Below are 27537 nucleotides of genomic sequence, written 5' to 3'. Positions count from 1 at the left end.
TTTCAGGGCCTCCTGCAAGTTTAAGGCATAGTCCCTTATGCTGTCTGTGGCCCGCTGCTTGCACCCAAAGAATCTCATCTTTATCTCTGCTGCGGTGCGGGTGTCAAAAGTACTCTTTAGCTTGGCCAGTATCTGGGCTGCTGTCCCTTTATCTGTATCAGGCCAGGACTTCGCTTCACGCTGGGCTGCGCCGGCTAGCTGCCCCATTAATATGCCCACCTTCTGGCTCTCAGTCAGCGGATACACCCGGAACAAGCTGTGCAGGCTTTCTCTGAAGTCACTCAAGGTATGGGACTCCCCGGAGTACTGCGGCAGCCATTCTGCTCCCGGTATGTACGGCATGGTGATCGGCATTACCGGCGCTACAGTGGGGGCTGGGGCGACGGCGACTGGGACTACTTCGGCCGGTGCTGCGGCGCCTTGGGCGATGGCAGCCACCTGCTCTCCCTCGGAGTCGGACATCTTCCTCCCCCTTAGTGAACCTTACCAGGCTCCGTTCACTTTTCAAATTTTCCTCTGGGTCGCGCGGGGTTAACAGCGCTCTGCTCTGATGGCGCGCTCCCTTCGCGCTCTTTGTCAGGCACGCCCCCCTTCTTTCTGCGCTCAGCGAGGCTAATGGCGGCGGCAGTTTTCAAACAATGAAACACGCAGTAACACAGTCTTTTAAGCGCAATTCTTCAGGCGCACAGTACCCGGTGTGACCGGGCACGAAATCCTGTTCGTGACGCCAAAGTTGACTCGCCCACCCCAGGGCTATGGGACACCCGGTGCCGGGCCGGACTAGTCCGGTGGTAGTCAGTGGTGGCTGGGCCCGGCTCCGTGGCCCTGGTGGGTGTCAGTAGAATATGTGGCTTGCTTGTTAATGGTTGTGTTCGTGACGCCACCTGTGGTATGCGGCTATTAAGCCGCCGCTGCTGTGTGAGGCCTCCGGGATGATGATATAGCAGCTATGGTAGTACTGCTCCCCACAGGTGGAGCAATGCCCGGGGCACAGTTGGTGCTTGTGGAAGTCTATGGTGCTGTGTGACTAACACGGTGCAGGGCCGACAAGCAATGAAAGAAACAGGCACAAACAGTAGTCTCTTTACCTTCTCCTCTTTTACTCGGCAGAAACTTAGTCCTGGGAGACCGTCACAGATGGTAAAGGTGGTCCGGCCGGCCTGGAAGTGCCTGGGGTGATCTTTGGCCAGTTGAGTATGAGGCCTACTCCTTAATCTTTCTCTGCTGTTTTAGGACACTGCACTTTGGGTTTGCAATTGCCCTCTTGCTGCTGGGACTTGTTGTTCGTCCCCTTTTCTGTGTGGTAGACTGCGCAGGCCCTCTCTGGTGCTTCTCTGCTGGAGCCCACACCAGGCCCTTGGAATGCAGCTGTACCTTCAGATTGCTTCTGGGACAGGGGGCTTGCAGCTCTCCTGCCCTCCGGATTCAGCTACCAGGGATGGATTTTATGCCCTGGCAACTACAGACTCCGATGTCCGAGTCTCTGCTGTGCCTCTCTGCTCCCCTTGCTTCCCTGGGCCAAGCTATCCAAGCTCTAGGCCCCAGTTTCACAAGGCAGCACTACTCTGCGTCTGCACTCTTTCACTCCTGTCTCCACTTCCTCCTTCCAGCCAGACTTAAGGAATGCTCCCTGAAGTTCCAGGTTCAGAGCTCCCCCTGCTGGCCGGAGGGAGAACTGCGGTTGGTGTTACACTTACTGGCCAATAGATCTCCCAATTACCTCCAGGCTCAGCATTAACCCTTTGGGAGGGCAATGCTGTTGTGGCGACCAGGTCCTGGGGCACCACACAGGCAATCCACCATACCTAGGCACTGACACCCCCTTATGCCTAGACACTGACAACCCCATATCTAAACACTGACAACCCACCATACCTAGACAATGACAACCCCCATACCTAAACACCAGCAACCAACCATACCTAGACACTGACCACCTCTATATCTAGACACTGTTAACCCCCATAACAAGACGCTGACAACCACCCCATACCTAGTCACTGACAATCCACCATACCTAGACACTGACAACCTATCATACCTAGACACCGATAACCCCCTCATACCTAGACACTGACAACCTTCCACACCTAAACACTGACAACCTCCCATACCTAGTCACAGGCAATCCACCATACCTAGGCACTGACACCCCCTTATGCCTAGACACTGACAACCCCATATCTAAACACTGACAACCCACCATACCTAGACAATGACAACCCCCATACCTACAAAACTGACAACCCTCATACCTAGACAATGACAACCCCCATACCTACAAAACTGACAACCCTGATACCTAGACAATGACAACCCCCATACCTAGACTTTGACAACCTTCCAAACCTAGATGCTGACAACCCCCTAACGTAGACACTGACAACCAGTGGTATAGCAGCATGGCCCCATTCTGTGCCGTGCAGACCTGATCTGGACCATCACTTTGTTATTTGCTCCATATAGATTACGGTATATACCGGTGTTTTATTATCAGAGCTCATTTTTATTCATAAGAATGGATTATGAAATCACTGCCAGGAATGTCTGAGCGACCCGGTGTGACGTGCGCTGTCTGCCAGCCATAATGAGCGTCCTCTGACAATGGAAGTAATAAGAGTTACCAGAGGGCAGTCAGGACTGTAAAGAACTCGGCAAGATGATGAATCAATGAGTATTTCATTTGCGGAGTGTATTAGCTGATTGTTCTCCCCGGTGTTGTTCTCTGGTATCTGTGGTATTTCTGGTTTCGGCCTCGCTCACATCTGTGTATAAATATGATGAGTGGAAGGCGAGAAAAAATCACTTTGCACTCGGCCCCGTGTTATTCAGTGAGTCAGTGCTGATCTGTGAGTTTTTCCTCTTTTTTTTTTGGCCTGAAGAATAATGCAAGTCTATGGGTGCGAGAAAAAAAACAGACGTCACATGGTCCATTCTGAATGACCGGACCTGCTTTGTCTATTAGCGACCGACAGAAAATTAGACAGGAATTTTGAGATGTATATTATTGCAAAAAAGATAACTCCAGTAGTGCTGTAGTTTTGATAAAAACTGACTAGTAAACCTGCTGCCATGTAGTCCACCGTATTCATGAGCTCTGTATAACCCCGCCCCCACCAGAAAGCAGCCAATCAGTGATGTTGGTGGGGTTATACAGAGCTCAGCAGTCAGAGAACAGATAGATCCGCAGCAGCTAAAACTGTGATTTTATGAAAACTGCAGCAAGCAGCCCAGTAAGTGACACATTGCTGAAGTCAGGATCTCTGCCCCTACATCATGCTGCTCTCAGATAAAATAGTAAAAATCGGGTGACAGATTCCCCTTTCATGACATTGGACATACTGGTACGTCCTAGATCGTTTCCCTTGATTTGATACGGGCTCGTACGCCGAGCCTGCATCTTTTCCTGTGCATGTCAGCTGATTAAATCGTGTGCCTACCTAGTCACGGGCCACACGTAGTCCTCCTATACAGTATAATGGGCCCCACATAATCCTCCATACAGAATAATGGTTCTCACATAGTCCTCCATACAGAATAATGGGCCCCACATAGCCCTCCATACAGAATAATGGGCCCCACATAGTCCTCCATACAGAATAATATGCCCCACATAGCCCTCCATACAGAATAATGGGCCCCACATAGTCCTCCATACAGAATAATGGGCCCCACATAGCCCTCCATACAGAATAATGTGCTCCACATAGTCCTCCATACAGAATAATGTGCCCCACATAGCCCTCCATACAGAATAATGTGCCCCACATAGCCCTCCATACAGAATAATGGGCCCCACATAGTCCTCCATACAGAATAATATGCCCCACATAGCCGTCCATACAGAATACTGGGCCCCACATAGTCCTCCATATAGAATAATGGGCCCCACATAGCCCTCCATACAGAATAATGGACCCCACATAGTCCTCCATACAGAATAATGGACCCCACATAGCCCTCCATACAGAATAATGTGCCCCACATAGTCCTCCATACAGAATAATGGACCCCACATAGCCCTCCATACAGAATAATGTGCCCCACATAGCCCTCCATACAGAATAATGTGCCCCACATAGTCCTCCATACAGAATAATGGACCCCACATAGCCCTCCATACAGAATAATGTGCCCCACATAGCCCTCCATACAGAATAATGTGCTCCACATAGTCCTCCATACAGAATAATGTGCCCCACATAGCCCTCCATACAGAATAATGTGCCCCACATAGCCCTCCATACAGAATAATGGGCCCCACATAGTCCTCCATACAGAATAATATGCCCCACATAGCCGTCCATACAGAATACTGGGCCCCACATAGTCCTCCATATAGAATAATGGGCCCCACATAGCCCTCCATACAGAATAATGGACCCCACATAGTCCTCCATACAGAATAATGGACCCCACATAGCCCTCCATACAGAATAATGTGCCCCACATAGCCCTCCATACAGAATAATGTGCCCCACATAGCCCTCCATACAGAATAATGGGCCCCACATAGTCCTCCATACAGAATAATATGCCCCACATAGCCGTCCATACAGAATACTGGGCCCCACATAGTCCTCCATATAGAATAATGGGCCCCACATAGCCCTCCATACAGAATAATGGGCCCCACATAGTCCTCCATACAGAATAATGGGCCCCACATAGTCCTCCATATAGAATAATGGGCCCCACATAGTCCTCCATACAGAATAATGGACCCCACATAGCCCTCCATACAGAATAATGGGCCCCACATAGCCCTCCATACAGAATAATGTGCCCCACATAGCCCTCCATACAGAATAATGGGCCCCACATAGTCCTCCATACAGAATAATATGCCCCACATAGTCCTCCATACAGAATAATGGGCCCCACATAGTCCTCCATATAGAATAATGGGCCCCACATAGTCCTCCATACAGAATAATGGACCCCACATAGCCCTCCATACAGAATAATGGGACCCACATAGTCTTCCATACAGAATAATGGGCCCCACATAGTCCTCTATATAGAATAATGTGCCCCACATAGTCCTCCATACAGAATAATGTGCCCCACATAGTCCTCCATACAGAATAATAGGCCCCACATAGTCCTCCATACAGAATAATGGGCCCCACATAGTCCTCCATACAGAATAATGGGCCCCACATAGCCCTCCATACAGAATAATGTGCTCCACATAGCCCTCCATACAGAATAATGTGCCCCACATAGCCCTCCATACACAATAATGGGTCCTACAAAACCCTCCATACAGAATAATGGGCCCCACATAGTCCTCCATACAGAATAATGGGCCCCACATAGTCCTCCATACAGAATAATGGGCCCCACATAGCCCTCCATACAGAATAATTGGCCTCACGTTATCCTTCATACAGAATAATGGGCCCCACATAGTCCTCCATAACGAATAATGTGCCCCACATAGCCCTCCATACACAATAAGGGGTCCCACAAAACCCTCCATACAGAATAATGGGCCCCACATAGTCCTCCATAAACAATAATGGGCCCCACATAGTCCTCCATACAGAATAATGGGCCCACATTGTCATCCATACAGAATAATGGGCCCCACATAGCCCTCCATACAGAATAACGGGCCCCACATATCCCTCCATACAGAATAACGGACCCCACAAAGTCCTCCATAAAGAATAATGGGCCCCACATAGCCCTCCATACAGAATAATGGGCCCCACATAGCCCTCCATACAGAATAATGGGCCCCACATAGCCCTCCATACAAAGTAATGTGCCTCACATATCCCTCCATACAGAATAATGGCCCCACATAGCCCTCCGTACAGAATAATGGTCGCCTTGCTGACCATCTAAAATATGACTCTGCGCTGTAGATGATGTGAGGCTATAGCCTTATCTTGCAGTGTGTTGGATATGTGGATGATACCAGTGGCATGCATGCGGCGGCGTACACCTGAGCTGCAACCTCTCTTGTGCCTTTCATCTGTGGGTTTTCTGCAACCTGCGCACAATTTTGAACCATCAGCCCAGAGTGCCCCGAATTCTCTTGGTCTGTTTCTGAAAATTCCAGAAAGTCCATGCAAATTTGTAGCTTTTGGCAAGCGTGCGGTTATAATGTGTGCTTGGTTAAAGTGGTGAGAGTGATGTGTCCGCAACAGCTTTTTAACCCCTTTTAAAAAGTAATGGGTCATTTCCATATTGCCTGTTTATAAAAGGGTAAGACAAAGAAGAGGAAATATATGCCAGGCATAAATTGAAAATAAATAAACAAATAAATAAAATATTATGTTTTAATTCATAGCTTTGATGCCTTCAATGTGAATCTACAATTTTCAGAGTCCTGAAAATAAAGAAAACTCTTTGAATGAGAAGGTGTGTCCAAACTTTTGGTCTGCACTGTGTATATATATATATATATATATATATATATATATATATATATATATAGTATATACGCACAGTGCCTTGTGAAACTATTCGGCCCCCTTGAATTTGTCAACCTTTTCCCACATTTCAGGTTTCAAACATAAAGATAAAAATGTTAATGTTCTGGTGAAGAATCAACAACAAGTGGACACAATTGTGAAGTAGAACGAAATTTATTGCTTATTTTAAACTTTTATAAGAAATAAATAACTGAAAATTGGGGCGTGCAATATTATTCATCCCCTTTAAGTTAATACTTTGTAGCGCCCCCTTTTGCTGCGATTACAGCTGCAGTCGCTTGGGGTATGTGTCTATCAGTTTTGCACATCGAGAGACTGAAATTCTCGCCCATTCTTCCTGTGTAAACAGCTGGAGCTGAGTGAGGTTGGATGGAGGCGTTTGTGAACAGCAGTTTTCAGCTCTTTCCACAGATTCTCGATTGGGTTCAGGTCTGGACTGTGACTTGGCCATTCTAACACCTGGATACGTTTATTTGTGAACCATTCCATTGTAGATTTTGCTTTATGATTGGGATCATTGTCTTTTTGGAAGACAAATCTCCGTCCCAGTGTCAGGTCTTTTGCAGACTCCAACAGGTTTTCTTCAAGAATGATCCTGTATTTTGCTCCATCCATCTTCCTATCAATTTTAACCATCTTCCCTGTCCCTGCTGAAGAAAAGCAGGCCCAAACCATGATGCTGCCACCACCATGTTTGACAGTGGGGATGGTGTGTTCAGGGTGATGAGCTGTGTTTCTTTTACGCCAAACATATCATATGGCATTGTGCTCAAATAGTTTGATTTTGGTTTCATCTGACCAGAGCACCTTCTTCCACATGTTTGGTGTCTCCCAGGTGGCTGTGGCAAACTTTAAACAACACTTTTATGGATATCTTTGAGAAATGGCTTTCTCCTTGCCACTCTTCCATAAAGACCAGATTTGTGCAGTGTACGACTGATTGTTGTCCTATGGACGGACTCTCCCACCTCAGCTGTAGATCTCTGCAGTTCATCCAGAGTGATCATGGGCCTCTTGGCTGCATCTCTGATCAGTCTTCTCCTTGTTTGAGATGAAAGTTTGGATAGACGGCCGGGTCTTGGTAGATTTGCAGTGGTTTGATACTCCTTCCATTACAATATTATCGCTTGCACAATGCTTCTTGGGATGTTTAAAGTTGTGGAAATCTTTTTGTAACCAAATCCGGCTCTAAACTTCTCCACAACAGTATCATGGACCTGTCTGTTGTGTTCCTTGGTCTTCATGATGCTCTCTGTGCTTTAAACAGAACAGTGAGACTATCACAGAGCAGGGGCATTTATACGGAGACTTGATTACACACAGGGGGATTATATTTATCATCATCAGTGATTTAGGACAACATTGGATCATTCAGAGATCCTCAATCAACTTCTGGAGTGAGTTTGCTGCACTGAAAGTAAAGGGGATGAATAATATTGCACGCCCCAATTTTCAGTTTATTCTTTTTTGCAAATGTTTAAAACAAGCAATACATTTCGTTCAACTTCGCAATTGTGTCCACTTGTTATTGATTCTTCACCAGAACATTAAATTTTTTATCTTTATGTTTGAAGCCTGAATTGTGGGGAAAGGTTGAAAAATTCAAGGGGGCTGAATACTTTTGCAAGGCACTGTGTGTGTGTATATATATATATATATATATATATATATATATATATATATATATATTTTTTTTTTTTTAATTTAAATATATAAATATATATGTATATATACATACACACACCGTATATGTTTTTTTTGTGTTTTTTTTTAAGTAATGATAAAACAAAAGTAGTTGAAAATAGGGGAAAGAAACAGACATGATTGGCAGGGCAGCTGTATGCAATTAATACACATGAAGAGTAGCTATGATGACATAGTGAATGTCATGCCTGGACTAAATAGTTAGAGATGGATAGTAAATAGAGTGAATTACATATAGCTCAATGGTCATAAAAAAGAAAACACAGCCAGGCAAGTTATAAAAAGATATCAGAAGTAAAGTCAATCAGCATCAAATACATGTACTTGTCTGTGATAGAACACATACCCGACGTGCGTTTCGCTGAAGCTTCGTCTGGGGCATCTATTTAAAATTGTTGTACCACTAGCCACCAGGTCACCATTTCTAGGCTAATAGTTGACAATACTTATATAATACCTACTTACTTTTATGCCTGGTCATATCATTTTATTTATCCCCTACGTCTTGAATTTGATAAGGTAGGATAAAGTAGGGGGCATCTATTTAAAATAGTTGTACTATTAGCCACCAGGTCAACATTTCCAGCCTAAAAGTTGACTATATATATATATATATATATATATATATATATATATATAGTACCTATATACTTTTATGCCTGGTCATGTCATTTCATTTGCCGCTTACTTCTTAGATTCAATAGGTTAGGAAAAAGTACCTATCTGTAATAGAACACATACCCAATGTGCGTTTCGCTGAGGCTTCGTCTTGGGCATGTATTTTAAATAATGACCACAAAATACCATTTTAAATGCATATATAAGGCCAATAACTGAGGTTATATATCCAACAAGAAACAGAGTTTACGGCCAAAATATAACAATTTTATTGATCAAATCACATAAATACACAATAATACAAGGTACCACAGGTATAAAGAGGGAGGGACAGAGGAAAATTGGATTAATCAATATGGGATAGAAAAAAGTCTAGTAATACATCCATAATTGTAAAATACAAATATAAAGTGCATAGTGCTCAAACTTATACTGGATGAATATAAGACAGTTTCTTCCCAATTGAAACCAGGGAATAAGGTGCAAGTGCAGCCACCTGCAACTAGATTTAAGCAGGAGGAGCACACAGTTTGCTCAAAGTGAAATACACATATGAATAAGAATGAAGCATGGTTTAAAGGAAGTCTATACAAACACTATGGTGTGCACACGCTGCAAAAAAAGGCTGGTAGCTGCTGAGGAAACCAAGCAAGGAAAATTTCAATTCCCGGTACAGTAAATAAAGTAAAGCTTATAAATAGCACTGCATACCTCTGTCCCGTACCCACGCTTCCAACATACGTTTCGTCACAACTTCTTCAGGGAGCGTGTGTTGGAAGGGTAGAGGGAGGCTTTTAAACACATCGGTGGCCAGTAAACAGCTGAGCATCAGTCAGCTGATAGATCGGGTGAGTCACAGCACGGCGCATGAATCCTCCACACGTGCCGTAATCAAGGGGAGACGTGGTAGCGGGCAGCGGAGAAAAAGCGTCAGCCGCCGTCATGGAGACGGCGCCTGCGCTCAAACCTCCTGTAGCCGCCGACAAGTCAGCCCACGGCCGTGCTTTGGAGCATGCGCAGTAACTCAAAGATTGGATAAATAAATGTGAATAAACAGTGAATATATAGGACCAGTATGTTTACATAAATAAAGGGCACATATAGTGAGTTATGGACATGCGCGCATATTATATTTTGTTGCTATGCGTGCATGGGTTATGCGCGCATGTCCATAACTCACTATATGTGCCCTTTATTTATGTAAACATACTGGTCCTATATATTCACTGTTTATTCACATTTATTTATATATAAAAAACGTTTTGTGCAATTTTGGTGGCACATAAAATTAATTGGTTTTATAATTCACTAGTGCATGACTTGGTATATGCTTGTACTATTACTTCTATTTATATTATTGTATATAATTACATATTTATATTTGGTATATAACTCACTATTGTATAAACCTCTATGGTTATTTTACTGTATCACATTAATTACATGATTGTAGGGTTTCTGTTATATATAGTCTTGTAATTTGTAGGTCCGTATTGTTTGCATATGTGAATGTAACTACATATAATAATTAGGAGCCTTTTTGAATGCATAGTTCTCTATTTATATATTTTTTATATTCTTATATGGGTTTACCTGATTTCTACCTTACGGTGGGATTAACTGCGGGAATGCGCTCCACTACATTCAATTCACCAATTCCAATCTTGGAGTTACTGCGCATGCTCCAAAGCACGGCCGTGGGCTGACTTGTCGGCGGCTACAGGAGGTTTGAGCGCAGGCGCCGTCTCCATGACGGCGGCTGACGCTTTTTCTCCGCTGCCCGCTACCACGTCTCCCCTTGATTACGGCACGTGTGGAGGATTCATGCGCCGTGCTGTGACTCACCCGATCTATCAGCTGACTGATGCTCAGCTGTTTACTGGCCACTGATGTGTTTAAAAGCCTCCCCCTACCCTTCCAACACACGCTCCCTGAAGAAGTTGTGACGAAACGTACGTTGGAAGCGTGGGTACGGGACAGAGGTATGCAGTGCTATTTATCAGCTTTACTTTATTTACTGTACCGGGAATTGAATTTTTCCTTGCTTGGTTTCCTCAGCAGCTACCAGCCTTTTTTTTCAGCGTGTGCACACCATAGTGTTTGTATAGACTTCCTTTAAACCATGCTTCATTCTTATTCATATACCACTAGCTACCAGGTCACCATTTCCAGCCTAATAGTTGACAATACTTATATAATACTTACATTTATGCCTGGTCAAGTCATTTCATATACCCCCTACTTCTTGAATTTAATAAGTTAGGAAAAAGTAGGGGGCATCTATTTAAAATGGTTGTATCACTAGCCACCAGGTCACCATTTCCAGCTTAAAAGTTGACCATATATATAGTACCTATATACTTTTATGCCTGGTCATGTCATTTCATTTGCCCCCCTACTTCTTAGATTCAATAGGTTAGGAAAAAGTACCCATCTGTAATAGAACACATACCCGACGTGCTTTTCACCGAGACTTTGTCTAGGCCATCTATTTAAAATGGTAGTACCACTAGCTACCAGGTCACCATTTCCAGCCTTGGTTGTCAATACTTATATAATACCTATATAGTTTTATGCCTGGTCATGTCATTTCATTTGCCCCCTACTTTTAAGATTCAGTAGGTTAGGAAAAAGTACCCATCTATAATAGAACACATACCCGACGTGTGCTTCGCCAATGCTTTGTCTGGGGCATCTTTTTAAAATAGTTGTACCACTAGCCACCAGGTCACCATTTTCAGCCTAAAAGTTGACCATATATATATAATAATCATTGGAAAGGAGGAGGGGAGGGAAACATACCTGACGTGTGTTTCGCTGAGGCTTCGTCTGGGGCATCTATTTAAAATGGTTGTACCACTAGCTACCAGGTCACCATTTACAGCCTAAAAGTTAACAATGCTTATATAATACCTATATATTTTTATGCCTGGTCATGTCATTTCATTTGCCCCATGCTTCTGTCATGCCCTGGCAAAAACAGGTAGTCACAGATGATTGTACCCCCCACCAAGGGTACAGGAATCTCCTCCTCCTTGGGATTCAACACCACATCCCACACACAGGAACACCAGCCACAAAGCCTAGTCACCCCCCATGACAATAGGGACACACCAGTGGGCGGGACCAGGTGGATGGGAACGCCCACCTAGGAGTCTTGAGGTGTCAGGGGAGGGCACACGACGGTTAAGCTCAGGCAGTAAAAGTGTGAGGAGCTGAAGTGGCAGTGTGGTTAAGGGTCGGAGCCCTTGGACCACAGGAGAACCGACTAGGTGGCAGACGGCAGTGTAGGGCCACAGGCGACGGAGATCTGGTCGCGGAAGACCTGAAGAGGACCGGGGCAGGGTTGTAGCCCGCCGGTACCGACAGTGGAAATCCGGTCCAGAGGCCGTGCATAGGTGGGGTACCCGGACCCTAGGACGACGAAGGTTGCAAGCCCCTTGTTAATTCACCAGTCAGGGACAAGGTTTCAAGCCTTGTTCTATAGGAGCCCAGAGAGCGAAACGGAAGCCCAACGTGGGAGATAGGGTGTCCACCAGAACCCACTGAAATCTTAAGGGTCAGATTTTGCAGCAACGGCTCCCTCTGTACACAAAACCACAGGGGAGCGGATTTCTCCCGTTCCCAAGTGGGTTAAACCAACACACAGCAAACCACAAGTGCAGGAGGAAGGGTCCCTACCTTGCTAACCTGTGTGCGGGACCAACACATCTCTCCAACGGCAACCGCCATCCAGCCTTGGTTTACAGTACAGACTCTGTGTGGCTTATTCTTAATCGTGAGCACACCGGTGTCATCTGGTCCAACCTGCCAACAGCGCCCCAGCACTGCTCTCCACCGACACCTGGGCCCCGGGACTACACCTCCCCTACCCGTGGAGGGGACACCATCTTGCTGCGCAACACCATCGGCCCCGGGCAGCGGCGGTGCCACCATCCCATCACCGCAACCCACGGGTGGCGTCACAGACAAAAACGATCTCCCCTGTAAATACCCCCTTTTTCATTGTTGCGAGGACGGGCGGTTGCACGAGTCCTGGGTCCGGCCATCACTCGAGCCCCGGACACGATCCCGGATCCGAGCGTCCCGAGCAGCCCCTTTGCCGTGGTCCGGCACCCGTCCGCGACACTTATTGAATTTGATAAGCTAGGAAAAAGTAGGGGGCTGTAAGAAGTGAAGGTGCAGTATCAAACTATGAAGGATCTGTAGTCTGTAACCAAGCTTTCCTCATTTTCCTGGTACCATTAGCATTAGTTATCTCTCTGGTCCGCACATGTTTATACTCCGTCTCATTGTATGCCCCCGCCGCTCGCATGTCGTGTACTTTTCTGTTGCAGATTCCTCTCGGCTCAGCACTCGCTGAGTGCAGCATTTCCTAATTTGGTAGGGCTGATGGTGTATGTAAGCCGCATGTAAAGAATGGTCTTCTATTCAGATGCATCTCGTCTGTGCACCTTTTATGTTTTTTCATTCTGTGACATCTCCACGAGAATCCGACATCCTAATGGACGTGTTTATGACATTTATTAATAGAGGATATTGTGTTATTCACCAACGCACTCGAAAGTTTGCTCAATGGGATGAAAACGTCCTTTGCAGATCTTTCGTGCCGTCTTCTCTCAGAAATCTCCTGTCTAAATTTAGAGAGGTTTTGTTTCTATTTTTGACATTTGTTGCCAGAAAGTTTTATGAAAACTGGACGTTCACAGACCGGAGACTTATGTGTTTTTGGGAAAGTGTTTAGTGAAAAACCTTAGCTGATACTTAAAATAAAAAAGTTAAAGGAAATAATTTATATGGATCTGTAATAAATCTGCGCTGATGAGTCACGGACTGGATAGAGATGTTAACAACAGTTCAGATTTTTTAGTTCTGATTATAAAAGCTTCACATTACATCAGTTTGTCTCCCTCCCACCCCCCCAAATTGAGTAATATATTGAGTAAAGGCCCTGTCACACACACAGATAAATCTGTGGTAGATCTGTGGTAAATCTGTAGTAGATCTGTAGTAGATCTGTGGTAAATCTGTAGTAGATCTGTGGTAGATCTGTGGTAAATCTGTAGTAGATCTGTGGTAGATCTGTGGTAGATCTGTGGTAGATCTGTGGTAGATCTACCACAGATCTGTGGTAAATCTGTAGTAGATCTGTGGTAAATCTGTGGTAAATCTGTGGTAGATCTGTGGTACATCTACCACAGATCTACCACAGATCTACCACAGATCTACCACAGATCTACCACAGATCTACCACAGATCTACCACAGATTTACCACAGATTTACCACAGATTTACCACAGATCTGTGGTAAATCTGTGGTAGATCTGTGGCAGATCTGTGGCACATCTGTGGTTGCAGTGAAATTGTGGACAATCAGTGCCAGGTTTGTGGCTGTGTACAAATGGAACAATATGTCTATGATTTCACTGCAACCACAGATCTGCCAAAGATTTATCTCTGTGTGTGACAGGGCCTTAACTTTATAAACCTTCATTATAAGGACCAAGTATTGGGACACAGACACCTTACACCTATAGGAGCCTTCATGACCTCCCATTATACGTCCATAGATATTAAAGGGAACCTGTCACCAGTTTTTCGGCCTATAAGCTGCGGACACCACCACCGGACTCTTATATACAGCATTCTAACATACTGTATATAAGAGCTCAGGCCGCTGTGTAGAACATAAAAAACACTTTATAATACTCACCTATAAGGTCCGTCTGGTGCACAACAGTCAGATGGGTGTCTCCGTTCTCCGGTACCTGCACCTCTTTCAGCCCTCTTGGTCTTCCTCCTTCTGAAGCCAGGGTACATGATGCGTCCTACGTCATCCACACTCGCCGGCATTGACGTCCTGCGCAGGCGCACTTTGATCTGCCCTTAGCAAGGCAGATCAAAGTATTGTAGTGCGCCTGCACGGGACCGGCGAGTGTGTATGGCGTAGACGCGTCATGCACACAGGCTTCAGAAAAAGGATGAAGATGGCCGAAAGAGGAGGCACCGATACCAGACAACGAAGACGCCCATATGGCCCAACTCTACCGTAGCACGACCATTAGGTGAGTATTATAAAGTGATTTTTATGTTCTACACAGCAGCCTGGGCTCTTATATACAGCTTGTTAGAATGCTGTATATAAGAGCCCGGTGGTGGTGGACGCAGCTTACAGGCCGAAAAACTGGTGACAGGTTCCCTTTAATATGGAGTCTGTCTGTCATGCTAGGTAGGAGGAAGTACCAAGTGAGTGGCAAAAGGTAAGGAAAGAGGAACTCTGCTTCTAGGGAAGGGAGAGATGGTGACCCCTAACGAAACATACAGCTGGTCCCTGAGGTCCCTCACCACCCTAGATAGGTATCCCTAGTGCTGGACCCTAAATAGGGAACGGATGGGATGAGTTATTTATCAACCCCACTAAGCGCTAAAGGAAGACATAATGGGGGCACACAGTGGGAAAAAATATGAACTAATTATCCACATATGACACAGGCAGGAGTTCAACAACAGTACTACAGATGAGAGCAAGCCACCTGCTTGCAACCAGAGCTAGAAAGAAGTGAAAAATATCACCAGCACCAGTCCAGGGAAGAAGGGAGTAATTAAGCACCAAGAGAATAGTGATGATCAGCAGCTGGGTGGAAGGTGGCATCCTGCTGTGTCCAAAAGAGGGAGAGATGACTCCAGCAGGAAAGCTACTGTGCCGCCCCCGTGCCAGCAGCCGACGCTGCTCGGATCCGGGCCTCCAGGGGTGGTGGCTCGAGGGTCTCCGGACACGGGGGTCTCACGAACACGCCGAATAAAAAGGGGGACGTAGAGGTACGGGCTAAGCCGTATTCAGTTCGTGACGCCACCCACGATGTGTGGTGAGGTGGGACACCACCGCTGCTGTTGTGGGGCACCCGGGGGAGATATTGTGGCAGCTAGATGTTAACCCCTCCGTGGGTAGGGATGATTGCCCCGAGACCCAGTGTCTTTATGCAGGGTATAGCGACAGTAAGGGGATGTTTGATTACTTACAGTCAATAAACCACACAAGTCTTTTAACCAAGGTGCTGGTGGCCGGCCGCCGCGGCCGATTGCATTCGGATCCCCCACCCAGGCTGGTGGTCTCTATCCTTTTCCTCTGCACTGACTTTGTGTAAGGTGGGCTTCCTAGTCTGGAACTCAGTAGTCCGCTCCCGGCTGGATGTGGCCTAAGGAGCCGTGCCCGCAGACGCTGGCCCGTGTGATCTATGGGCCCTGGTGGTGGCCTCCTATCCCTATCGGTGGGCTGTTGTCTTCTATGAGGGACTTTGGGTGGGACAGGACCTATAATCCTACCCTCAATCAGTGAATTAACTAGGCCGCTGGTTTCTGGTCCTGGCTTCAGGGTCCAAGTACCCCCCTTTGTGCTACGGTTTCCGGGTCGGTGCCCCGTGTCGGTACCAGCGGGCTACAATCCTGTCCCGGTCCACCTCGGTTCTGCTGAGCCGTCTTCCCGTCTCCTGCTGATGGAGACCACCATCTGCCTCCTAGCCAAGGCACCAGGGCTCCAACCCTGGCACCGTTCAACTTGAACTTCCTCTGCTGGAGCTACACATAGCTCCAGCCTCACTCCTCTCAACTTGAACTGCAAAGCTAATCTACTTGTTTTCCCACCCCGGGCTGTCTAGACGCCTGGGTGGGCGTGTCCAACCACCTGGTCCCGCCCACTGGCGTGTCTGTCTGGCCCCAGGGGGGGTGACTAGGGTTTCAGGTTGGCTGTGTGTTTCCTAGGTGAGGGAAGGTGTTATGCAGGGGCCTATCTGTGACTACCTGGTTTTGCCAGGGTGTCACACTACCTATACCAATGAGTACTGACAGCAGAAACAATGGAAAGTTGGGGAGCATTTTGTGCAGCCAACCGCTGTGACCTTCTATTGCCAGAAACCACACGACTGTCTGTTACCCGTGACACATCCGTGACATGATCCTTTTGCAGATATAACAGCTCCCGCTCTTCTGGGAAGGGTTTCTACACGATTATGGAGGTATTTGTGGGAATTTTTGTTCTTCATCCAGAAGAGCATTTGTGAGATCGGACCCTGATGTTGGCAAGAAGCCGGGCTCACAAGGAGTCTAGTTCATCCAAAAGGTGTTGGATGGGGCTGAAGTCCAAGATCTGTGCAGCCAGTCAGGTTCTTCCATATTAAACTCCATCAACCGTATCTTTATGGACCTTGTGCACTGGGAACAGTCATGAGGAACAGAAAAGGGTCTTCCCCAAACTGTTCCCACAAAGATGCTAGAATTGTTGAGCATTTCTTGTGGGGTGAAGCATTGAGATTTTCCTTCACTGAAACTAAAGAGCTGAGGCCGACCCCTGAAAAACAAGCACAGAGCATTATCTTCCTCCAGCAAACTGTAGAGTGGGCACAATGTAGTCAGGGGGTAACGTTCTCCTGGAGTCATCAAACTCAGACTCCTCCATCACATGTTAGAACAGTGTGATCCGTCCCTGCACAGAACACGTCTCCTCCAGAGTCCAGTGGTGACGGATTTACACCACTGTGTTTGATGCTCTGATTGTGCGCTTGGTGATGTACGGCTCGGCATTGTGCTTGGTAATGTACGGCTCGGCATTGTGCTTGGCGATGTACGGCTCGGCATTGTGCTTGGTAATGTATGGCTCGACATTGTGCTTGGCGATGTATGGCTTGGCATTGTGCTTGGTGATGTACGGCTCGGCATTGTGCTTGGCGATGTACGGCTCGACATTGTGCTTGGCGATGTACGGCTCGGCATTGTGCTTGGTGATGTACGGCTCCACATTGTGCTTGGCGATGTACGGCTCCGCACTGTGCTTGGTGATGTACGGCTCAGCATTGTGCTTGGCGATGTACGGCTCGGCATTGTGCTTGGTGCTGTACGGCTCGGCATTGTGCTTGGTGATGTACGGCTCGGCATTGTGCTTGGTGCTGTACGGCTCGGCATTGTGCTTGGTGATGTACGGCTCGGCATTGTGCTTGGTGCTGTACGGCTCGGCATTGTGCTTGGTGATGTACGGCTCGGCATTGTGCTTGGTGCTGTACGGCTCGGCATTGTGCTTGGTGATGTATGGCTCAGCATTGTGCTTGGTGCTGTACGGCTCGGCATTGTGCTTGGTGCTGTACGGCTCGGCATTGTGCTTGGTGCTGTATGGCTCGGCATTGTACTTGGTGATGTATGGCTCGGCATTGTGCTTGGTGATGTATGGATCGGCATTGTGCTTGGTGCTGTACGGCTCGGCATTGTGCTTGGTGATGTACGGCTCGGCGTTGTGCTTGGTGCTGTACGGCTCGGCATTGTGCTTGGTGCTGTACGGCTCGGCATTGTGCTTGGTGATGTACGGCTCGGCTTTGTGCTTGGTGATGTACAGCTCAGCATTGTGCTTGGTGATGTACGGCTCACCATTGTGCTTGGTGATGTACGGCTCGGCTTTGTGCTTGGTGATGTACGGCTCGGCATTGTCCTTGGTGATGTACGGCTCAGCATTGTGCTTGGTGATGTACGGCTCGGCTTTGTGCTTGGTGATGTACGGCTCGGCATTGTGCTTGGTGATGTACGGCTCGGCTTTCTGCTTGGTGATGTACGGCTCGGCATTGTGCTTGGTGCTGTACGGCTCGGCATTGTGCTTGGTGATGTACGGCTCGGCTTTGTGCTTGGTGATGTACACCTCAGCATTGTGCTTGGTGATGTACGGGTCAGCATTGTGCTTGGTGATCTATGGCTCAGCATTGTGCTTGGTGATGTATGGCTCGGCATTGTGCTTGGTGCTGTACGGCTCAGCATTGTGCTTGGTGATGTATGGCTCAGCATTGTGCTTGGTGATGTACGGCTCGGCATTGTGCTTGGTGATGTACGGCTCGGCATTGTGCTTGGTGATGTACGGCTACAGCTGCTCGGCCATGAAGCCCCCATTGGGCGCAGGGTTTGTGCTGATGTTGCCAGAGGAGGTCTGGACTCTGCAGTTATGGTGTCAGCAGAGCGGTGGTGATATTTCTACCTTCTGCTCCTCAGCACTCGGCCCCCCGCTCTGTAATGTCACAGGGTCTCCACATCGTGGATGAGTTTCTACAGTTTCTTCTATTTCTCAATGATAGGTGATGGGGGAAGATTTAGAAGGGATGAAATGTCATCAACAGACTTGTGGCTCTTATTACAGGACCGCGCTGATATGAGAGGGCTCTGCACCACCGGCCGTTCTGTCAAATATATTACACACTCTTGGCAATGGGACTGGTTGAGAAACCTGAATACATTAAGAGTAGTGTCCCTATAGTTTTGTCCTTCTCTTATGTCATATGCTGATGTACAGCCTGCATTATACTCCACAGCTGCATTCACAATTCTGCTGGTTGTTACCGTTTGCCTAACAGCTGAGATCAGCTGCTATAATGCAGTAGGACAGTTATCTTTTCTGTCTCGTGCATGGTGTAAAGCAAATAATAAAAGATAGAAAAGAATGTCCTCGGGTTTTGACCATGAAGCCTAATTGAGAATGAAAATCATCGGGATTAGCAATATCAAACATTCCAGCCCATAGTAAAACAGGAAAGTCCAGCTCAAATGAACAATTTCTTGAGAATTTCAGGTACACGGGACATAAAAAATTCTACAAGGAAACTGCTATAATGGCGTATGCATCAATGAGTTTCTGGTGTGTTTCCACCCTTAATCATGATCATCATTAAAGGGAAGGTGTCGTAAAAAAAAAAAAAAGAAATTCAGTAACTTAAAAAAAAATGTAAAATATTAATGTTTTAATGTTATGTTTAAATAATATTTGTTTTTAATTGAGAAAAATATAAAAGAAATATTTAAAAATTTGATATTTTCCATTCTTAAACACTAGGGGGAGCAGCTGCTGAAATCCTGCTGCAGAGCTACTGTAGATCTAGCTCACATTACAGCTGCAGTAAAAGTGGGTGGAGTCTGCTCTCCTGTGTGTGCTGTCACCTCCCCTCCCAATCTGGGTGTTTCCAAAAGGATAAGTGAGAATGAAGTTTAGGATCAGAGTGCAGACCCATAATGTTTGTGACCGCAAAGTGATCCTAATATGTGTAAAGTGTTACTAAGGACCGCTGGCATAGTGCCCCACTTTATCCCGTGCCGCACTTTATCCAGCACCGCACTGTATCCCGCGCCCCTATATACTGTGCTGCCAGCTGGGACCAGGGGTCCGAGGTGACATGCGGCGAGGAGGGGTGACTGCACTACAGATATCATGCCGCAATCACTGCTTCTAGCCGCATGCACTCACCTCAGACCTGCCCCCCGGCAGCCTGTCCTGTCAGCCTGGTGTCTGTTCCTCCTGTCAGTGATCACAGCACAGAGCAGCGAAGAGCAGAAGCCCTAAGTAAGCACACGCGGGGAGGGGGTGAGTGGAAGGGTGGGGAGCAGCACGCCAGGATCGGTTACGGTGCAATAACCGCTGTCCGGCACTGGTACTCACCCCATCCTGGCAGGTGACAGGGGGAAAGTGCAGCACACGGCGAACGTACGCTGTGAGCTACACAAAGATGGCGGCGATCTCCTCCCTCTGCTGTGATGTGGACAGCCCAGGGGGCGCGTCCAGCTCACAGCAGAAGCTGTCTCGGTGTGAGAGAATAGGGTCGGAGCCCGACAATCAGAATCAATCCATAGAGGGCTGCCATAGTAACTGTCGTTACACATAGCAGATCCAAGATGGCAGCCCCCAGTGCTTCAGTAAATATAGAATTAAATAAAAACTAACTAAACAGTGAATTTATTTTTGTATTAAAAATACTTTATTCCATAATCACTATTATTAATACAAAAATAATAAAACGTGACACCTTCCCTTTAAGGGTGGAAACACACCAGAAACACGTTGAGGAATAAGCTATTATAGCGGTTTCTTTGTGGAATCTTTGATGTCCCGTGTACTTGAAATTCTCAAGAAATAAAGAAGAAATCGTTCATTTGAGCTGGACTTTCCTTGTTTGTTTATCAAGTCGGGCTCTGAAGAGAGAGTGGATACAGAAATGGAGAGCCGGATTCATTGCTACTATTACATTCCATAGGCCACAATAATGGTCTTTGGCTGGTGAACGGGAGCAGAACCGCCTCTTACCTGACGGCATCCGCTGCTCTTCATTTAATTAGACAGCCTGGAATGACGGTTCAGAGAACCAGCAAGAGGAAAGGCTTGAAAAAACGTCTCTACTGTAAACATTACACTATTTTTCTGACATTTCTGAGCAATTTACTATCATTTCCAACACTGGTACAATCCAAAATCTCCCATTCTTCCCTGGTGTGTTAGGAAAGCTTATGAGTTTATGACCGGCACTGCTTGTACTTTCCAGGCTTCTTCTCTAGTGCCCTCCTAGCCAGTACAGTCAGGGAAATAATGAAGTCTAGATGAAACCTCATTGTTTTGCCTATTATTTCAAAGCTGCCGTCTGGTCAAAGACATGAACTTATTAAAAATGATGCAAGATTTTCAATATAAAAATTTCACAAGAAAATAATTACTTAATGCACCACTCGAGCATTTTTGTTTTTCCTCACTGGAGTCACGCTTTAAATTTAAGAGGACCCTTGCTCCTGGTCTTATGTGCACCCTACGGCGTCTTCACCTTTTTTTGGCATCGCTCTGGTCCCGTGGCGCCATCCTGTGACTGTAACGTTTACTTGGTTGGAAGTTACATCACAAGATCTCAATGTAAGTCTATGAGAGCCAGAACGAGGCTCTCATAGACTTGTATGATTGTTGATCTCCGGCATGCTCCATGATACACTGGTTTCAAAAAGTGCCGAAAACCATCCAGAGTGGCTCGTATAATAGATGAGGACACCGGGTTGAGTATAAGACCAGGGGCAGGGGACCTAGACTTAAAGGGAATCTGTCAGAACGTTTTTGCTATGAAGACTGCATGCTGCAAGGATTAAAACATGTAATTCAGGGATGTCTGTTTATGTCAAGGTCCAAACTATTGTTTATGGTTTTTTTAACTAGCAGGACTTCTCATTGCTCGGATTACAATATCAAGTGCATGGCAGTCCGGCATGTCCCTTCCTCAGCTTGACACCTCACTGTCAATGTACAATCTCCTGGTGTGGGCGGGGACAGCTCTCTCGGCTCTGCTACATGGGTATTTATAAAAATTCTGATTGTGTCAGTACGGCTACAGCCAGTAATCTAAGTGATACATCATTGGATTCAGGATCTCTTTGCCTACGTCATGCTGCTTTCAGATGAAGTTACAAAAACCTGCTGACAGATTCCCTTTAAGCCACCACTTCTGTGGTGAAATAAGGGTTTTCTCCTACTGGAAATGTCATTTCAAATGGTCTGGCATAGGGTAATAATAAAAAAAAAAACATTAATCACCTAGCACTACTCCTTTTCACTTGCTGCCATTTTTACTGTAAGTCTCCGGGCATCAACATCTAGCAGGGGACGGCACACGACAGCTGCAGCTTTTACATTCTGTCCAAGTGGAAGAAGCCATTTTGGATGAAACGTGAAGGCTGCAGCTGATCACTTGCCTCTGATCGGCTACAGCGGGTACATGATGTTGATGCCCCAAGACCAGTAGCGAGTGAGAAGGAGCGGCTCAAGTCCAGGAGGTGAATATATATTTTTATTATTTTTTAACCTTGGCTATTTGACAATAACTTTAACAGTAATGGAAAACCCCCTTCAAGGTGTGCAAAACACAGCAAGAAGACCATCCCTTAAAGCTCCTTGTCTATCGCTTTGTATGAGTAATACATTGATGATATTAAACGTCTCTGCATCTTTTTGTTTTTTTCTAGACCAAGCCGGTTGCATTTGCCGTACGGACGAATGTTGGCTACAGCGCAGCTCATGATGACGAGGTTCCAGTTCCAGGAATGGCTGTTTCATTTGAGGCTAAAGATTTTTTGCATGTCAAAGAGGTGAGGCTATAATGGAATACTAATATCTGCGGATGTCTGGAGGCCTGGAACATTCTTTTATGTGGAGGAAATAAATATATATATATATATATATATATATATATATGGTGGTCCAAAAGTAGGTGGACAGCATGTGTAATAGGGTTATCAAACATGGTGTAAAGTGAAACTGACTCAGTTGCCCTCAACAACCAATCAGATTCCACCTTTCATTTTCCAAAGAGTCTGTGAAGTATGAAAAGTGGAATCTGATTGGTTGCTAAGGGCAACTGAGTCAGTTTCACTTTACACCATGTTTGATAACCCTATTACACATGCTGTCCACCTACTTTTGGACCACCCTATGTGTGTATGTATATATATATATATATATATATATATATATATATATAACATGTGCCGCCCCTGCAGCGGTCGAACCGCTCGGATCCATGGGGGGTGGTTACTTGTGGCTCAAGGGATTCTGGACCCGGGGGCTACGGGCCACACTCAAATGAAGAAGGGGATTATTTACAGGGGATAGGTATAGTTCGTGACGCCACCCGTGGTGTGTGGTAATAGGGAGTACCGCCGTTGAGAGTACCCGGGGTGATGGAGTAGGGCAGCAAGATAACGTTACCCTCCACGGGTAGGAGAAGGCCCCGGGACTCTAGATGGTGGTATGGGGTGCAGGGGGATGCTCGCTGGTTCCAGGGTTAATTTGGTACTCACTCAGCAATAAAGCAGACGCTGACAACAGGGTAAACCAAGTCTCTGACTGCCGCTGACTCTTGAGGGGAGCTCGTAGGGGTCCTGTCCCCTACAGCACTGCCTGGTGGTCCGTGACCTGCCTCCTGGCACACAATTTAGAGTTTCCTTTGTGGCCCGTCAGCTTGGAGCTTTAGAGGCCCCGCTCCCCACTATGGCTAACTGAAGGAGCTTGCTCTCAGGAGCTCACGCTTGGGATTTCAGTGGGCCGCTTGTTTGGAAAGCCCTATCTCCCTCGTTTCGCTAGTGCCCCCGATCTCTGAGCTTCGTGGGAACAGTCCATAGAGGTCCTGTTCTCCACAGGTTAATTGCCGGGTCTCCTGAAGCTTCACCCCGACCTAGGTTCCGTGTACCCAGCCGTGCCTTTGGTCCCAGACTGGTGATTAGGCCCAGGCTGCTGACCGTCCTCTAAGACAGGTGCCAGGCACCTAGCCTCAATCCCCTGCGACCAAGGGTCCAACTCCTGTAGGTTCAGACCACCGCCTGCGACCTAGTCTGCTTCTCCCCTGGGAGCTACAACTCCCAGCTTCCTCAGAGCTCCTCACAGCTCAAGGGCTTCCACTGAACTCTGGGGAGCTGCTACTCCCCAGCTCCTCACTTACTGGGAGCTACTTCTGTTTTGCCTGTCAGCTCTGCACTTCCTCCCTCGCTGACTTCTCCCCTCCCACCACGCTGTCTGACCCCTAGGTGGGCTGCCCTATTCCAGCTTAAGCAGCCCACCGGTGTGCCTGACAGGTGTGGTGTGAGGTGTAACTAGGATTTGTGAATGCTGGTGGAGGCAGTACTGCAGGTTAGGTTCCCAGAACCATGGGGCCTTGAGTCCTGCACGGGGAGAGAAAGATTGTGCAGAACCCTGTGACGACCTGACTAGTCCAGAGCGTCATATATATATATATATATATATATATATATATATATATATATTGTGAGGTAGCACGGTCGGCTGCGCAGCAGAAGACACGGGATCCAGGCATTAAGTTTCACAGCACACGGTTTAATGTCCAAACAAGAATCCACACCAATATACATGTGCCTCTCCAGCAGAGAACTCAGGGAGTTGTGTTCACTCCCTCACACCCGGCACACCTGCCCTTGTTCCTGTTTCCATTTAACCCTTCCTTCAGCCTGTAGGAAAACAGCATTAACCCTAGAGTGGATTTACTTTCTATCATGGAGTGAGCACAACCGGGGCGAGACATACCGGCCGTCATAGATAACCCCGGTCACAGTCTCACATACCCCCCCCTCAGTTCAAGCGAGCGGGGTTGAACTCCCGCCATCAAACACGGGCCGCGGGACAAGGCATCAGCGTTGCCCTGCAACCTACCGGCCCTGTGTTCAACCGTAAACCGGAAGTTCTGCAGAGAAAGGAACCACCGGGTAACCCGGGCATTCCGTTCCTTGGCGGACCTCATCCAGACCAGTGGAGAGTGATCCGTCACCAAGCGAAACTGCCGTCCCAGCAGGTAATAGCGCAGGGACTCCAAGGCCCACTTGATCGCCAGGCACTCCTTCTCCACTACGCTATAATTCCGCTCGGGAGGGGTGAGCTTCCTACTTAAGAAGGTGACGGGGTGTTCCTCCCCCTGAACCACCTGAGACAACACTGCCCCCAGGCCGACCTCTGAGGCGTCAGTCTGTACTATGAACTCCTTCCGGAAATCAGGGTGTACGAGAACGGGCTGTCCGCACAGGACCCCCTTCAGGGCCCGGAAGGAGTCCTCGGCCTGCGGAGTCCAGCGCACCATGACGGACTTCTTGCCTTTGAGAAGGTCCGTCAAGGGGGCCGATAGTCCCGCAAAATCCTTTACAAACCTCCTGTAGTATCCCACGATACCCAGGAAGGCCCTAACCTGCTTCGTGGTCAGGGGTCTAGGCCACTTCTGGATCGCCTCAACCTTGTTAACTTGGGGCTTAATCACTCCTTGGCCTATCACGTAGCCCAAGTAGCGGGCTTCCGTGAGTCCCAACGCACATTTCTTGGGATTGGCTGTCAATCCGGCTGTTCGAAGCGCGTCCACCACCGCTTGTACCTGTTCCAAGTGGGTCTGCCAATCGGAACTGTAAATAATGATGTCATCAAGGTACGCTGATGCATACGCCTGGTGGGGTTCCAGCACTAAGTCCATCAACCTCTGGAACGTGGCCGGAGCGCCATGTAACCCAAAAGGCAAGACAACATAGTGGAAGAGACCCTCCGGCGTAACAAAAGCGGTTTTCTCCTTGGCGGACTCCGTCAGTGGCACCTGCCAGTACCCCTTGGTCAGGTCGAGCGTGGTAAAATACCGCGCCTGTCCCAGCCTATCAATCAGCTCATCCACCCTGGGCATGGGGTAGAGATCGAACTTGGATATTTCGTTCAATCTCCTAAAGTCATTGCAGAACCTTAAGGAGCCATCGGGTTTTGGTATTAGGACAATCGGACTAGCCCATTCACTCCGGGATTTTTCGATGACCCCCAGGCGTAACATTGTCTTTACTTCCTCCGATATGGCTTGTCGTCGAGCCTCCGGTACCCGGTATGACTTCAGGCGTACCTTCAGGTGGGGCTCGGTGACAATATCATGTCGTATCAGACTGGTCCTACCGGGCAGCTCGGAGAAGACATCGGGGTTCTGCTGAACCAACCGTCTGGCCTCTCGCCTCTGAGTCTTGGTGAGGGCTTCTCCAATCCTTACTTCCGGTTCGTCCTCTCCGGAGGTCGCTGGAGCCGGAGGTGAACGACCCGAAGAGGAGGGAGATGGGGAAAAAACAGCCATCAGGCTTTCCCGTTCCTGCCACGGTTTTAATAGGTTGACATGGTATATTTGTTCAGGTTTCCGCCTACCGGGCTGCAATACTTTATAGTTAACCACCCCGACTCTTTCCTTTATCTCGTAGGGGCCTTGCCACTGAGCCAGGAACTTACTCTCCGCCGTGGGGATTAATACCAACACCCGATCCCCGGGTTTAAAGGTCCGCACGGTGGCTTGTCTATTGTAGCGGCCGCTTTGCGCGGCCTGAGCCTCCTGTAAATGCTCCTTCACAATTGGCATGACCGCGCTTATGCGGTTCTGCATACCCAAAATGTGTTCAATCACACTTTTATGGGGGGTGGGCTCTTGCTCCCATGTTTCCTTTGCCAGGTCCAACAATCCCCGGGGATGTCGCCCGTATAACAATTCAAAAGGCGAAAACCCCGTGGATGCCTGTGGCACCTCACGGATGGCAAACATCAAATAGGGAAGCATCATATCCCAGTCTTTCCCGTCTTTTGAAATTACCCTTTTGAGCATGGTTTTCAGGGTTTTATTGAAACGCTCGACTAAACCGTCCGTTTGAGGATGATACACAGACGTACGCAACTGCTTGATCTGGAGTAGCCGGCATAGCTCTTTGGTCACTTTAGACATGAATGGGGTCCCCTGATCCGTAAGGATCTCCTTGGGCAACCCCACCCGGCAGAACACAGCAAACAACTCCCAAGCTATAAGCTTTGCTGCAGTATGTCTGAGAGGTATCGCCTCGGGATACCGGGTGGCATAGTCAACGATCACTAGGATGTGTTGGTGCCCTCGAGCGGACTTTACGAGGGGCCCCACCAGATCCATCCCTATCTGTTCAAAAGGGACTTCTATAATGGGTAACGGTACCAACGGACTGCGAAAATGGGTCAGGGGTGCGGTAAGCTGACACTCCGGGCAGGTTTCGCAGAACCGTTTTACCTCCCCAAAGACTCCGGGCCAATAGAACCTTTGCAATATTCGCTCCTGCGTTTTCTTGACCCCTAGGTGGCCACTCATCAGGTGTTTATGAGCCAAGTCGAGGACCCGCCGACGATGCGGCTGGGGCACCACCAACTGCTCTACCCCCACGCCCCGTATTTCATCTACCCGGTAGAGTAAATCCTGCTTAAGAGCGAAATGGGGGTACCTTACCTGGGCACCGGGCAGCTGTGCCACCCCGTCAATTACTGTCATCCGACTCCGGGCATGTATTAGGGTAGGGTCCTGGAGTTGGGCAGTCCCAAACGTATCCGGGGACGCCTCCAACTCCGGGATGGGCTCGACCATTTCAGCCTCTCCTGCCAATACCTCTAGGGGTGACCTATCGGGTTCACACTCTGTCC

The 27537-nt window shown here is 47.6% G+C and overlaps 1 protein-coding gene across 6 annotated transcripts in view; it reads left to right on the top strand.

The window, feature by feature from the left end:
• Positions 1–27537, top strand: part of CACNB2 (calcium voltage-gated channel auxiliary subunit beta 2) — a 462222-nt gene that overhangs the window by 367314 nt on the left and 67371 nt on the right. For all 6 annotated transcript variants that reach the window (XM_075315584.1, XM_075315586.1, XM_075315587.1 and 3 more), the window contains one exon: positions 22560–22682. In XM_075315584.1, the coding sequence (XP_075171699.1) occupies positions 22560–22682 (123 nt within the window). The remainder of the gene's footprint in view (positions 1–22559; positions 22683–27537) is intronic.

The sequence above is a fragment of the Anomaloglossus baeobatrachus genome, chromosome 6, assembly GCF_048569485.1.
Source record: "Anomaloglossus baeobatrachus isolate aAnoBae1 chromosome 6, aAnoBae1.hap1, whole genome shotgun sequence".
NCBI lineage: Eukaryota > Metazoa > Chordata > Amphibia > Anura > Aromobatidae > Anomaloglossus > Anomaloglossus baeobatrachus.
The sequence above is the reverse complement of the archived record's forward strand: the minus strand, read 5'-3'. Positions and strand labels throughout refer to the sequence as shown.